This window comes from Aedes albopictus, chromosome 2 (genome assembly GCF_035046485.1).
Source record: "Aedes albopictus strain Foshan chromosome 2, AalbF5, whole genome shotgun sequence".
Lineage (NCBI taxonomy): Eukaryota > Metazoa > Arthropoda > Insecta > Diptera > Culicidae > Aedes > Aedes albopictus.
This window is the reverse complement of record NC_085137.1, coordinates 198,057,164-198,073,394: the sequence shown is the minus strand read 5'-3', so window position 1 is coordinate 198,073,394 and position 16,231 is coordinate 198,057,164. Positions and strand designations below refer to the sequence as shown.

The window sequence follows — 16,231 nt, the reverse complement described above, 5'->3', positions numbered from 1 at the left end:
TTTCCACATTCATTGCCCATTCTTTTTAATCGCCGAGCACCGGGCGACGCAAGCAACGACGGCCAAATGAATCGCTACTGAACCTGTGTGCCGAAGACGAAGGAACCAATATTCAACGAATGTTTGCATACTGAATCGGGTGAGAGAGTATTCGTTTTGGAACGTTAACTCAGTACACCTAAACCTTGATTTACGTCCACAATTGGCTCAGAGAAAAAAAATTCTACCGACAAAATAGTGATCAAAATACACATTTTTATATTTTTGTACACTTCTCCTAATCACGAAGATGTTTTAAAAAATATAAAACTGTTGAGTTTGCTCATTTTCTTAGCGGTAGAATTTTTTGTCGCTCAGCCAAGCATGGACGTAAAAAAAGGACAAGGTGTATTCAGTGGAAGCATTCAGTACTGGGAATTGAATCAGTGAGCGCGTTTTGATTCAATCAGCTGAATGCCACTCGGTAGTTGAGAGAGCGAACGTTGTTTTTGTATACACCGATCCTAGCTGATTCATTTCACACTCTATTTGTTTCTCTCCTGATTCGCTTCGGTGGCGTCGGTGGCGAGCCGTTCGTGTTGCGTTCGTTCATGGTGCGCCGTGATCTCACTCAGTATTGGGTTGTTGGCGTTCTTTTGGCTATTTTGCATCACCGGTATTCGGGTGAGCGAATGAGTTTTCCCATGCTTGGACAGGTGGCCATCTTTACCGGGCCCATCTTGATGAGTTCTGCTGCGATACCGTCCTTACCAGCCGCTTTGTTGTTTTTGAGCTGGTGGATGGCATCCTTAACTTCCCTCAGCGTTAGAGTTGGTTCGTTCCCGTCCTCTGCTGCACCAACATAGTCATTTCCTCCTCTGCCTTGATCCTCCGTGCCGACATTCTCTTCGCCATCCAGATTCTCGTTGAAGTGCTGCTTCCACCTTTCGATCACCTTACGTTTGTCCGGCTCCCGCCCTTATCCCTTCAGATTTCGGCTTGCGGCACGTAGCCTTTGCGGGATGCGTTGAGCTTCTGGTAGAACTTACGTGTTTCTTGTGAACGGCACAGCAGTTCCACTTCCTCGCACTCCGCTTTTTCCAGGCGGCGCTTTTTCTCCCGGAAGAGACGGGTCTGTTGCTTTCGCTTCTGTCTGTATCGCTCCACATTCTGACGGGTTCCATGCTGCAGCATTACCGCCCGCGCTGCATCCTTCTCCTCCAGAACCGCTCTGCACTCCTCGTCGAACCAATCGTTTCGTCGACTCCGTTCTACGTACCCGATAGTGCTCTTGGCTGCGTTGTTGATGGCTGCTTTGACTGTACTCCAGCAGTCCTCTAGAGGGGCCACATCAAGCACACCCTCGTCCGGCAACGCTGCCTCGAGATTCTGCGCGTATGCGGTGGCGACATCCGGTTGCTTCAGTATCTCTAGATCGTACCGGGGCGGCCGCCGGTACTGTACATTGTTAATAACAGAGAGTTTTGAGCGCAGTTTAACCATCATCAGGTAGTGATCAGAGTCGATATAAGCGCCACGATAGGCCCTGACGTCGATAATGTCGGAGAAGTGCCGTCCATCAATCAGAACGTGATCGATTTGCGATTCCGTTTGTTGTGGTGATCTCCAGGTGTAACGATACAGAGGCTGTGCTGGAAGAAGGTGCTACGAATGGCCATGTTCTTGGAGGTGGCGAAATCGATGAGGCGTAGGCCATTTTCATTCGTCTGCTGGTGGGCGCTGAACTTTCCAATCATCGGTCTGAATTCCTCCTCCTGGCCTACCTGAGCGTTTAGATCCTCTATGATGATTTTGACGTCGTGGCTTGGGCAGCGATCGTTCTCGCGTTCTAGCTGCGCGTAAAATGCGTCCTTGTCATCATCAGTGCTTCCGGAGTGTGGGCTGTGCACGTTTATTATGCTGAAGTTGAAGAATCGGCCCTTGATCCTCAACCTGCATATTCTTTCGTCGATCGGCCACCAACCGATCACGCGCCTCTGCATGTCGCCCATCACTATAAAAGCTGATCCCAGCTCACGTGTGTTGCCGCAACTCTGGTAGATGGTATGATTACCTCTAAACGTTCGCACCATAGATCCTGTCCAACACACCTCCTGCAGCGCTACACACTAAACGCTTTCAGCAATATTTTGCTGAATTTTGCCGAGCTGAAGAATCCAGCAAATTTTTTTGCTGAACTTTCAGCAAAGTTTGCTGAATTTCAGCAAAACGTTACTGGTGATCAGCAGAGTTTACTGAACAAATCAGCAAATTTTGCTGAATTTCAGCAAAATTTTTGCTGAAACCTTCAGCTCGGCAAAATTCAGCAAAGTTTTGCTGAAACCTTGAATCGATTTTTGGTGTGTACGATTCCGAACCCGCGGTCCTTCAGTATATCGGCGAGTATGCGGGTGCTCCCGATGAAGTTGAGAGATCTGCAGTTCCACGTACCGAGCTTCCAATCGCAAGTCCCTTTTCGTCGCTGTGGTCGTCGCCATTGGTATCGGTACGCATTTTTCTCTTGTTGATTTTCCGGTGCTAGTCTTTTCTACGGCTGGCTCGCAGGGCCTGACACCAACCCACTAACCTTTCCGGAAGCTTACCTTCCCGGAAGCTACGGGTTCTGCATTGGCATTTTCTCCAACTGCAGTGCTAAATAGCTAGGCTCAAGCGCCAGTCTTCGCCGGGGGTGGTGTTTTTAATCGGCGCCCAGGGAAGGAGATAATATTTTACCTGAGCTTCCACCTCCATCGAGCAGCTGCGTAACGTAGAAGTGGCTCAATACTTCGTGCAGCAGTTAGCAGTGGCCCTACCCACGGAAGAGATAGCTGGAGGGACATCCAATCCGCCATATGTAGTACCTCGACTACAGCACTAGGCTTTGCAAATCCGAATTACAGAAACGACTGGTACGATGGCGAATGTAAACAGTTGAAAGAAGAGACGAATGTAGCATGGACAAGAATGCTGCAACACCGTACGAGAGCGAATGAGGCACGTTAAAGACATGCGCGGAATAGGCAGAACTCAGTCTTCCAGATGAAGAAGCGCCAGCAGGACGAACGAGATCGCGAAGCGATGGAAGAGCTTTACCGCGCTAAGGACGCACGGAAGTTCTACGAGAAGCTGAACCGCCCGCGCAGAGGCTTTGTGCCACAAGTCGACATGTGGCGAGACAATCACGGGAATCTTCTCATGAGCGAGCGTGAGGTGGCCGAGAGGTGGTGGCAGCATTACGATGAGCATCTTTGTGGCGACGTTGCAAGTACCGATGGTGCGCAGGACGAAAAATGCCCAGCCCTTAACCTCCACGAAATTGAGGAGGAGGTTAGCCGGTTGAAAAACAACAAAGCCGTTGGAGAAAATTAACTATCAAGCGAGTTACTAAAATACGGTGGAGAAGCACTGGCGAGAGCACTACGCTGGGTCATTACCCAGATTTGGGAGGAGGAAGTATTACCGGAGCAATGGATGAAAAGTATCGTGTGTCCCATCTACAAAAATGTCGTCAAATTGGATTGCGGGAACTATCGCGTGTTTACACTACTGAGCGCTGCCTACAAGATACTCTCTCTTATATTTTATTCCGCCGTCTATCACCGATTGCAAGAGAGTTCGTGGGGCAATATCAGGCTGGATTCATGGGTGAACGCACGACAAAGGATCAGTTGTTGCCATCCGCCAGGTATTGCAGAAATGCCGCGAATACAACGTGCCCACACATCACTTGTTAATCAATTTTAAATCGATCGAGACCAACTATGGCAGATTATGCCCGAATACATACAAACGATTAATCAAGGCGACGATGGATCGAGTGATGTGCATAGTTCGAGTATTAGTGACACTCTCGAGTTCCTTCGAATCTCGCTAAGGGTTGCGGCAAGGTGATGATCTTTCGTGCTTGCTGTTCAACATTGCTTTAGAGGATGTTTTAAAGAGTGTGGGGATAAACACGAGTGGAACGATTTTCACGTCCGTTCAGCTGATTGGTTCTGCTGATAAATAGGGTACTGGTTCCCTTATTAAGCATGTGGTTCCCATTTTCATCCTACGAAAAACAGAGGAATGAAGCGTTGTTTATTTTGTTTCTTATTTTTCTATTTTTTGTTAGAAGTGAGCACCCATGAAAACAAAAAGAACGGAATGAATCGGTATCGTAATCGCTTGTTTTCGAATAGGATGAATATGGGAGCGTGAGATTACTGATGGCACACATACCCTAGTATAGATAAAATAGCTAGTAAATTTGAGACCATGGCGGAAAAGTACATCCGACATAAGAGTGTCATTAATGTGTCGAAGACAAAGTACATGCTGGCAAAGGGCTCTAGGGCAGTGGTGCTCAAGCTGGAGGATAACGCGGGCCAAATTTGCAATTCGGGATCGACCTGCGGGCCGCATAAAACATCGATGCACAAAAACAACAAAAAGAACAATTTTAAAACATATTTATAAAAAATCTGAACTGTTCAGAACTTGTGTAAGGGTCAAACTTTATAATCTATTGCCCTTCGTGGAGTTCAATTTAGATTTATAAGTTTGATTGAGGAAAACGTTTGAGCTTCAAATTAAAATTCAAACAAATAATTTAGAAGTTGCCCCTAGAATTGCCTCGAAGCCACTTCAAGAACTTATCAAGCAGCTTTTACAAGAATTTCTTTTGAATCGCTTCAAAAAGGTTTGCTGGATTTTCTCTTGACATTTCTTGTGAAGTTGCTCCAGAAGGTTTTCGCTAAATTTCTTGAAGTTTCTTTCAGTTTTTCTAGAATTCTCTTGGAACACCTCCAAGAACTCCTCTTAGATTTGCCTTTGGAACTGAACTGAAGTTACTTTAGGAATTCCTCATGAATCGTTTCCAAAAATTTCTCCTAGAATAGCTTCTGGATTTTTCCGAAAATTTTCCAGGAGTTTCTTGAAGTTTTTAGTAAATTCTTTCCATAAGTCTCTTCTAAAGTTGATAAAATACTTCATCATTAAATTTCTTCAAAAATTAGATTTTTAACAATTGTTTCCGGAAGTTTCTTCAACATTATCTTTTAAAGTTGCAGCATAAGTTGCTTCAAATGTATTGTTCAGATTTTCCTCAGGCGTTTGCATCTTTTGTGTCTTGATGCAGTTGGTCCTGGAATCTTGTTTGTAGTTACTCCTGAAAATTCTCTTTTTGTTGCTCGAGGAATTTATTCCAAAGTTGTTTAAGAAATTTCTGTTATGGTGGCACCAGAACATTTTTCTAGGAGATGCTCCTATAATGTCCATGCAATATCTCCACAACTTTCTCATTGAGTTTCTTCAGGTTTATTTTCTCCAGGATGATTTGAGTTTATCCATGTATTTCGCTTAGAGTTGCTTAAAATTTTTCTGCAATAATGTTTTCTGGAGTTTCTCCAAAAATGTATCCAAAAGTTTCTCCAAAAGGGCACAGGAGACGCTTTATGAATCTCGCCTCAGATTTGTTTCTTTAAGTTCGTTCAGGAGTTTCGATTGGACAATTCAAATTGGATTCGTAAGTTTTGTTTCGAAAAATGTGTGAGTCTTATAATAGAAATTTAAACAAACAGTGCAAATTAAACAATATTGGCAACCAAGTTGAGATTTGTTGAGAATTTTGTCAAAAACTTCGTGCTTTGTGTTTTTATGTTCTTCGAAAAGGCGAAATGTGAAATATTTGCTCAGCGTTGCATTGGCTGCACTTAAAAACTGCAACTAATTTTTAAATGATTCAAGATTACATTTTTAACATTTTTTTTATTTAATTCGTACCATTTATAAATAACTATAAACTGGCTTCGTGACTTAGCTGAAATGCCGAAATATTTCGGAGTTGCGATTTTGAATCTTACCAGAACGGATTGTTCTTTTTGTTTATTTATCATTTAATTTGTGTTCAACGCTGTGAAAATTGACCAGCATTTTTTTTTTTGATTTCTTAAATAATAAATTTAACGAGTTATTTCAAATAATCGTTCAAAAATTTCCATTCGTCTTAAAGTACTCCGCGGGCCGCATCTTAAGGCTTGGAGGGTCGCATGCGGCCCGCGGGCCGCAGGATGAGCACCACTGCTCTAGGGTAACTGCCGACAACGACTCCAGAAGAGAAATTCAGAGACGCATTGTGGCAGGAAACCGAGCTTACTTTACTCCGCAGAACTGTATCGTCGTACAAAGTTCGCCGTCACACAAATTTAACTACACAAAATTAAGGATCTTCAAATAGTTATCAATTAAATGTACAACCGCGGTATTACTTGGTACCGTCGAATAACTATGCTAATCAGAATCAACTCATCAGTAAATGAGTCATATCATTAGCTCAACAGTGTGATAATAAAGATGTATTAATAAAAGGTCTTGAACCATCACCCCATTTATTGCCATGATAATCGACTTGCGATTTAAAGCCTTTCAGGAAATCATCAATGAATAGCTGTTAATTATCCGACAATTGGCTGCTCTTCCAGCGCTATCTTGACTCAACAATCCTAATTTTCCATAAGCATCCTCTTAATTTATCAGTCAAATAATTGCAGTATCATTTTCATCCAAGCCGATCGAACGCAAGCAATACGAAAAAAAATCCCACCACAGCAGTGAGCTCAATCTCACGCTCGCACGAATGTAAGAAGAAAACCTCGCTTCAAACGAGGCGGAAGAAGACATGAAACTGAACCGAGCCATACCTGTTCCCGAGTCCCAAGACAACAACGGCCGAAACCGAGCGATCGCGCATATACACCCTCGCAACAGCCCCGGGTGGTTGTGGATGCCTCTTGCGCACGAGTCTCCGTCGATTCCAAAAATGCCTACGCTGGACATACCCAGCACGGAAGAATACGAAAGAAAAAAAAAAACACCCAACAGCCCAACAGCTCTCCCATGGCACCGGTGATCACGGTCGGTCCTCGCCGTTTGTCGAAACTGGAAAGGAAAGGGTCACAAAGCATAAGAGCATAAATGCTGCGCGCACACCCATACATAGTAGAGTCCCAACAGGTTTCCAGCCAGCGCCTGCGACCATAGCACCTCCATCAACCGTCCGTCCGACCAGGTAAAGGCGGAGGTGTTCTCTTTTTCGCGTTCTGCTCTCCCTCAGCGCTGCGGTTGTTTCTGTTGGACGGACCCGCAAAGTCTCAACTCCGGTGCTAATCCTCTCGATCTCTCCCTCTCTTAACGCAGGAGAAAAAAGCACAGAATACAAGTTTTTCGGTTGTATCTTTTCCGTGCTGACTTGCTGACTTCGGAGAGTCCGTTCGATTTCGAAGACGCTCGAGAGAGTGAGCCGCGGCCAACAAGCGACCGACCGAATGACTCTTGAGCGGTTGTGTGTTGGTTCCCGGTTTCCTCCCAAAGCCCAGGTTCGCCGAGCTGGCTAACTTAACACGGGCAGCAGGCAGGTCGCGCGCGCGAGTAAAAAGCCCATCCAAGTGTCTATATCATAGAAGAGAAAAAGTCCGTGTATCAGTATGCAGCGCAATACGGTAGACAGCAGAACTACATGAAAGACGACGACGGTGACGCGGAGTTGAGACCAGCAGTCACGGTCTCCGGTGCCAGAAAGTCACAAGTGTCTTCCTTGGTGAGAGGGTGCGCGCGCGAATTACCCAGTTTCCGGTTCCGGCCAGTGTCAATCCAATTAGAATCCTAAACAATTGAACGTTATCCTGGACAAGGTGAGGGTGTGTAGGTGTTTGCTGGAGGGTTGTGTGCAGAACAGTGGAAGTGAATCGGAAGACAATCCACCAAAGTGACCGAGAAGGAGTGACACATCTGTTTGGATAGGTTGGTTCTGGGCTCGAGAGCTTATCAACGCGGATGATAAGGTCGTCCACAATCGTTGTTGATTCTGTTTGTAGTTGCCGCCTCTTGTCGTCATACATGTGTGAGAAGCAGGGCATGCGCGTGGTTAATGTAAACAATTAGCGGTTACACGAGAGAACAAATAGACCTTGAAGTGCGTCGGAAATCCTGGCGCATCGGAGCACGAATCTTGCCCGAAGATTGACGAACCGCCTGTGCGGTGTGAATTGAGTGAGTGTTAATAGGATTGTGTTACACGGCGGCGCTAGCGATGAGATCATAACTTGGCAGGAGAGCAGCCGAGTGATTAATTTACATCAATTTCTGGTGGTTAATCCGAGCTTGATAAATACTCAAGCGTGCCGAGGTAGTGGTGGTTGATAAATGTTATTGGAAACCGTCGGCCAAGCGAACGTGATGGAGCAATCGAATGAGTCAGCCGCTGTTGGTGCCGGTGGGGCCACAGCGACCAGTAATGTGGCACGAAGTTCACAACCGGGTGATTTTGCAGCTGCCGCGGCTGTGGTGCTTTCGCTGCAGAACAACATGTTAACCAGTTTGCAACAGGCTGCCCTCATGCCGGCCAATTCTCCCGTTGCAGCTGCTTTCAACCTTCAGGCACTCGAATCATATCTCACGCTACAAAGAATTACCGGAAAGTCGGATGTGCTCCGGCTATCCAACCGTACCCCGTTACCCTCGATGCCTCTGACCTCCTCGGTATCGACGTGCACCTCCACCACCGTAACAAGTGCGGACGATATGCTAATGGACACTCAACCGGCGACGGTGCAACAGCTGCTACAGAACAATGAACTTTCTGATGAACTCCCCGTCCTAGACCAGGACGAAGATCTCAATTTCGACGAGCCAATGCATGACTCGACATCCGACGGTAACTCTCTGGACAGCGGCTACCCCAGTCTAGTCCTCAACGCTGCCTTCCACCAGCAAATGAGCGCCGATAAGTTCAAAACTCTGGCAGCGACGGCATCTTCCTCAAGTTCAGCCGCGGCCGTCGCTGCAGCAGCCGCCGCCGCCAGCTACGTGGCAAGTTCGGCAGCCGCCGTGGCAGCGGCAACCTCCAAAAAGTGCGCATCCACTCCCTCCGCTACCATTACCACTCAGCAGCAGGGGCAGCAATCGTCGGCCGTCGCCATTGCGGCAGCGGCTGCGGCCAGTCAGCGACCGAAGAAGCAGTTTATTTGCCAGTTTTGTAAACGTCAGTTCACGAAATCGTACAACTTGTTGATCCACGAGCGAACGCATACGGACGAACGGCCCTACTCGTGCGACATTTGCGGCAAGGCTTTCCGTCGGCAGGATCATCTCCGCGATCATAGGTAAGCTGAACCAATCCCGGTCCGGTTGAGGTTTATTTTTTTCTTATTGGTGTGTCAATCGGGAAGAGTTTTCGTTCCATGCGAAAGCAGCACATAGGATGAAGATGGCTGTTTTTTTTTTTATGCTGAAGAATGTTGTTTGGTAAAAGTGTATGAATTTATTATTAGGATGCATGAACGCCAAAATATTATAATGTTTCTGTAAACTCACGTGTTGACTTTATACCTAAAGTGTACATGAAGAAGATGAACGATTTTATTTATTTTCATTCAGGCAACACAGCAGCAATTTCACATGTCTTAAACTACTCGAAATGAGTTAAAGATAATCGTGTTAAAATTTTACAGTAAAAATAATGATATTTACACGCCATGTAAACTTAATTGTAGTCATGTAAACTTAGTATTATGATGGTTTACATGATATATCATGTAAATTTGTGTTATATGTAATGTAAATACTCAGAGTCATGCTGAATCACATGACACATAATGGAAGTTTACATGATATTTTATGACTTTTACATGATATGTCATGTGAACTTCTACTTCTGTGATATCCCACGCTCCAAACATGTGCATCATATTTCACAGAATTTTACACTCTTTTTTCGATCTGTGTACATTAGTACACACCATGAAAAGGGAGATTGTGTCTCCCCATTTTCAAAACACAACACATTCTTAAATAGTTAGCAAATCTAACAATTTCAAATGCATTATATTCATGAAAAATATAAGAAAACTTGAAATCAAAATGAATATGAAACCTTTGAAGCGATTTCCCCTTTACATGAACTATGTGCTCAAAAGGGGATTTTTGTAAAATATCATCAGACATGCTTTCATAAAAAAAACACTTTTGAAAACTTTTACAATACTTGAAAGTCTTTCTACTTTGTATAAACTTGCAAAAGATGTTTACCTTCCATTCTGTGCAAAAAATTGGAATCTAGTTTTGTGTTTTCCATGAACTTATAGGCAAATTAAGAATAAGGGATGAAGCCTACCCAGTCTCCCTACTTACCCGACATCAATCGCATAACAAGTTTATAACAGTTGTAAACTTCATTTCAGTCATGTAAACTTACTGTTATGATGGTTTACATGATACATCATGTAAATTTCCGTTATATGTCATGCAAACACTCAGAGACATGCTGAATTATATGACATATAATGTAAGTTTACATGATATTTTATGACATTTACATGATATGTCACGTAAACTGCTGTGATATTCCACGCACCAATGATGTGCATCATATGTCACACAATTTCACATTCTTTTTTCGATCTGTGTAGTATATAGAACATCGACAATGTACACGGGCGTCGTAGACTACTTGTTGGTCATTACAGAGCCCTTCTTTCCTTCTCCCCTCGCAGATAATCCCCCTCATTTATACAATCTTCTGGGCCGGATCTAAGGTGTAGAGGAGGGGCGGTGGGGGCCAGGACCCCCCTTATGTAGTTTGCATGGACCGTATACCTTGGTTATACACTCCCTTACTTCTCTTTCAGTCTAGGAAATTTATGGACGGGCTAACAGTTGTAAGGATTCGTCTATGTGAATATTTATAACAGAATAAGAACAAAACTTATCTTCTTCTCTTCTTATTCTTATCTATCTTCTATATATATAAAAATGAGTTTGAAGTTCCTTTGAGGCAACAAAACTCAAGAACGGATGAACCGATAAGCATGAGTCTTGAACGGTTCGGTTCGTATTCGTGGTGGCTGTGTTTATATGTACAAAAAGCTACGAAAATCAACTTGAAAAGTGAGAAAATTGATAAAGTAGGGTAAAAGGGTATAATGCGCCCCACCGGGGCAAAACGCCCCCTTCATTTTCTAGCGATTCAAGCGCTTTTCGCATGCGTGATCGATTAGAAATCTTGAATATTGAAGAATAATTGCCATCAAGCTGATCCGTTAGTTAATTGGTACAGAAAAGCAACAACAATATCAAAAAGTCTGAAATCGAGGCTTTTGGCGTAATATTTTACCTCTTGTAAACTGACATCATTGTAAACGAAGCTAGCTCTGTTCGCTTGTGTTATTTTGCAACTTTTATATAGTTAAACACTTTTTGAAAGACCCTCCTAGGATAAGCATGTAATGGAATTATTCCCTGGGACAGTTTTATCACGGGGCTGGAGGTTTTTCTTTTGATGGGGCGTATTGCTCCGTTTGTTTTGATAAGGCAAATTTTGGAACGTTTTCGAAAAACGTTTCAAAGCTTCCATAGCCGCTCCTCCAAAGGCAAAGTTTGCATGCTACACTTCACTAACTTTAGGAACAACGATTTGCAGTGGACAATAGATGGAATAAGGCGCAAGTTTTAGATATATTGCCATTTCTGCTTAGGGCTGGGGGCATATTATACCTGTTTACCCTAACTGAGTTTTCATGAGCTGGGAAGGAAATCAACACGATCTAAATGAAACCAATCTAGAGTGCCATGCTGAAATGACCTTAACAATTGTCAAACCACCACAACTTGGCAAGACAAAGTTTGCCGGGACAGCTAGATTAAATTATAATAATAGAATTACTACAATAATTTATTATATGAACAGTCTGACCGAAAATCTCAATCGGTCCAATCCGGAAGCGATATTATATCTTTGTTATCATTCTTTTTCTTTAAGGCTTTACGGAACGTCATCAGAATAATCAATCATTGCCCTCAAACTTGATGTTAATCTCAGGCTGCTGTACTGTATGAAATATTTTGGAAAATTGATCGCTCGTTTGCTTACATGCAATGAACAATTGACCGCATCAGTCCGATTGAAGTTTAGATTTGCAAGATTTACCATGATAATGAAAGAGACGGTGTCCCGTATCATTTTAATATCACGCTATATTAATTTGGATAATTAATTTCTCCTTGCTCTCCTAGCGACGATGATTGAAACGAACTTTTTTCGATCTGTACTGGAAAAGTTGTCGAAACATTTACTTTTGCCTTTTTTTGCAGATAGGACCTATTCAAATGTCTAGCCATAAACCATGTCCAGCCTAAACTACGAAAAATGATGATTTTTCACTCAATATGTTTAAATTTGAATGATAATTTCTTAATTTGCTAAATTTCATGAATCATTAACTTATGCATCATTACTTAACCGGTTTTCCTCACCTTACTTTTGAAGAGGGCATATAAAAACCTAAGTTCTTTCTTTTAAATAATATAAAATATAAATATAAATCTTAGTTCTACGTACAAGTTTCAATGAAAAAACTGAGCAATTTTTTTTCCTTTTTTTGCTAGAAAAAATGTGTGGGATCTTGTGAATTTTTATTCAAGATATTTTTTACTGCTTTATAGTTTAAAAAAAAGGTAATATTATTATTTTTTCTCTTAGTTTTTGAATTTGTTATAACTTACGCATGATTGAATGTAGGAATTTGATCATGCATAGTTTTTTTTTTAATTGAAACTTGTACGAAGAGTATATTTTTGATAAGGAAAATCACATTTTTTTATTTCTTTAGCCCGTTTTAAAAATAGAAGAAGAAAATTCGAGAAAAAATAGTTAGAAGCATTTGACCATCCTGGGCTTCTTGGCAAATTTAGGGGCTACAAATCAGATTTTTACAGAAAAATTATAAAAAAAATAGAAGAGCAAGGATTTGGAAAATTGACATTAAATGACATCCAACATAGATCCACGATGAAAATTACTCTCAGTATATTTTTTTTCTGAAAGTCCTTCAAATATCCTCAAGCATCGAATACATCATTTCAATGCAACAAACCCATTTTCGAGTTATAGATATTTTTTTGAAGAAGGCTATTGGACAACCAATATCAAACGGGCTTTTCAAAAGTTAGGTGAAGAATATTGCAAAACAAATAACTTAAAATAGAAGCTTATAATAAGCACAAGGTCGCGTTGAGCTGGAAATGCGCCATAGATGGGCAATGTGCATGTATAGAAACATTATTTTGGCGAAACATTTGAAAAAGCCTATCTGCTTTTTGTGAACAAACATGTTTCTCTATAGGGTTCATTAATATCCATGCATCCACGCCACCTGGTTGCTTGAAGAATACTCTTTCTGCTAAGGGTGTTAAAGTGAGTGGATATATGCAGATAGACACTACAGAAACAGAAACGTGTTTTCGCCAAGCAGATATGCAATTTGAAAATGTTAGGCCAGAATTGCTTGTAACATAATTTTGTAACCCTTTCACAGTAGAATTTATGATACAAACAAATGTACATATGGTACTCTTGTTGAAGACGGTGTAATGTCTCTTATTTTGACCAAGCGATAAACAGCTTTCCCCAACAATACTGCGACATACCAGCATGAACTTGTGCAGACGTAGCGGTAGGGAAACCTGGCTTAAAATCCACTGATGGGGTAAAATGGCTCAACTCACAAAATCATTCCTGAATGAGATTTGATCATCACCATAAATTATTGATTTCAAGATAAATTTGCATAAAACGTCCTTCTAGAAACCAAAGCTGGCAAACCCACAGAAACTCTGATTTGATTTACCTATGAAAATTGGCTACTTCCGAGTTTTCTTGCTTGCAATTAAGGTTTTTTAGTGATTTTATTATCAGCCATGGAGGCGCATGGTTTTTGATGCCTACGCTATCCATGTTAGGGGTTATACAAACATGATAATCATCGCTTAAAAGGGGGATCTGTAAAAGTGTGACACTCCGTGACTTGAGTTATACGAAAAAGCGTGATAGAGGAGGAAAATGGGGTTTGAAATGCCTTGAAAAATGATGAACGTCATGTTTGAAAGTCGTCAGTAAGTGGCGGATGACCTCTTTGCATCACTTCCATTTTATGAACAATTCGCTAAAAATCGATGAAAATGCATCGGTTTCATGAATATTTCTGCTATTGATACTTTAGTTGCAGTTTAGTTGCTGGTACCACTTTGAATACCCAACAAATGAGGCTATTTATCATTGAAAACGATTACAGGTTAAAATATGGCATCTTGCTCCACCCAAGGATGGGATCATTCATTTGCAATCATTTACATTCACTTGCGAATAACTCGCTTCAGAAACACCGTAGCAAAAAGTAATGTATGGAGCACTTTTTCATTTTTGTTTTACCTGAAAGTTTGTAGAACAATGTACTAGCGTAGCGTTAATAATAAAGTCAACAGAAGGCAGCAAACGCAACTCTCCACGGTGTGAATGTAATTTACATTCACCGCGTGGAGAGTTGCCTTCACAGCTCGTTCACGAATTTTGTATGCGTGTGCGACCCTAATGCTATTCGGTGAACATTCAGATAAAACTACAAGGTTCAATTCATCCATACATAGTTTTTTGATAGAATGCTTCTGTACTGAGATAGTATCAAGTAAATGTACCTCTTTGCAAATGAATGATCCAATCCTTGACTCCACCTCACCCTGAATGGGTGTGTGACAGGAGATTCACGTTGATGTGTGGATGTCAAGCATTAGACGTGTCAGTTTACTTTCTGTCGAACGTGTACTTTTACTGCATTCGTGTAGTGCAGAACTGATCAAAACAAACCTTTTCTGCGTAGAGCCAAGGACAGTTACCGCTAACCTATGGTGCCACAGAGCTTTTGCAGATTCCTCTGGATGATTATCTGAAAAGCAATAATCGGGTACTAGTGTTGAATTTCAGATTCCAGAAATGCTTTCTCATGTTCAGGGATTTTTTTCTGAAATTCCTCCGAAGAATCGTTTTAGAATCCCTTTCATGGTTTATTACAGATTCGTCATTATTACCTACACGAATTCATCTTTGTATTCCTTCTTGAGTTCTTACTGGAGTTTAGGTCTTTTTAAGTTTGGATTTAAGGTCTTTTGCCAAATTTAACACCGTAGTTCCTCTCACGAGTCATAGGGGATTCTGGGGTAATACGCACCACTTAAGGAAGATGCGTCCAAATGCATATAAAAAGGCAATCATTTATTGGTTTAATGCATGCATTCATTGCATATGCTTTCATTCTAAGTGAAACCAAACAATATTTCAGCCATAATACAGTTCAGCTCTTGAAAATAACGTTTTTTGTAAAGACTAACATTACGGTTTCGTATGTTTATGCGGGGCAGTATGCACCCTTGCTCGGGGTAAAATGCACTACAACAATGGGGCAGGATGCACTCAAACAAAGGAGCAAGACGCACCACAACATTGAGGCAAGATGCACCGTCGAGTTTAAAAATCTTTTTACTTCTTAGACAAAGTGCATTTTTTATAAGGTTTTAAGACAAACAATAGCTCAATTTAGTTTGCGATTACTTACAGAGCACTCATAGATATTATTACAGCTTGTTTTCTATAGGTGCGTTTTGCCCCAACCAATGGAGTGCATATTGCCCCAATCAATAGCAAAAAATAAAATAGTTTAAAATATATAATTTACGTAGATTACTGTTTAAGTTATTTTTCCTATGCTTAGCATTGCCCTCAATGAACTGAATAAACACAACAGCATTAGATGTTTGGTCGGTTTTCACCATCAAATCATTCGACAAACGATCGGGAAAATTACATCAGAATCGTGCTTTTCAATTTTATTCATTTTTCTCACTAATTACGTAACGCAGATATGTAAAATTTTCCAGATGCTCATTTATTAAGACGTTCTATAAGACTGATAATGTTTCAAAGCTTTAAAACCGATAATCCCTGAAAAACAACGGGGGTGCGTTTTGCCTCGGCAGTGCGTATTACCCCAGATGCCCCTAAGGTTTTTTTTTCAGAAGTCCTGCTTGAAAATCTTCCAGAGTTCCTCTCTGAATTTATCCCGGAGTTCTTTTTAGGGTTTCTCAAGTAGCCTTTCATTCAGGTTCTGATGGCGTTCCTTTCCGGTTTGAATCCAGAGGTTCTTCGTGAAATCACTCCTATAGTTACCTATGTGAGTGTTATTCGAGATTTTGTATTAGTGTTTCTCCTGGGATATTCACACTAGTTTCTCCCTGAATGTTTCCCAGGAGTTCTCACTCAATGTTCGTTAAAGTTGTTGCGAAGGTTTCTATCAATAATACTGCATAGATTGCTTTCGGTGTTTCCCTTGAGATCTCTTATATATCGTATATCACTTATCACTCTCTTCTGGCTGATATTTTCTCGACC

At 41.7% G+C, this 16,231-nt stretch overlaps 1 protein-coding gene across 1 annotated transcript in view; it reads left to right on the top strand.

Moving 5' to 3' along the window:
* The first annotated feature begins 6,396 nt into the window (after positions 1-6,396).
* Positions 6,397-16,231, top strand: part of LOC109425147 (protein sister of odd and bowel) — a 41,943-nt gene continuing 32,108 nt past the window's right edge. Inside the window, exon 1 of the mRNA XM_029868945.2 lies at positions 6,397-9,119. Within this exon, the coding sequence (XP_029724805.2) occupies positions 8,161-9,119 (959 nt within the window). The 5' untranslated portion in view covers positions 6,397-8,160. The remainder of the gene's footprint in view (positions 9,120-16,231) is intronic.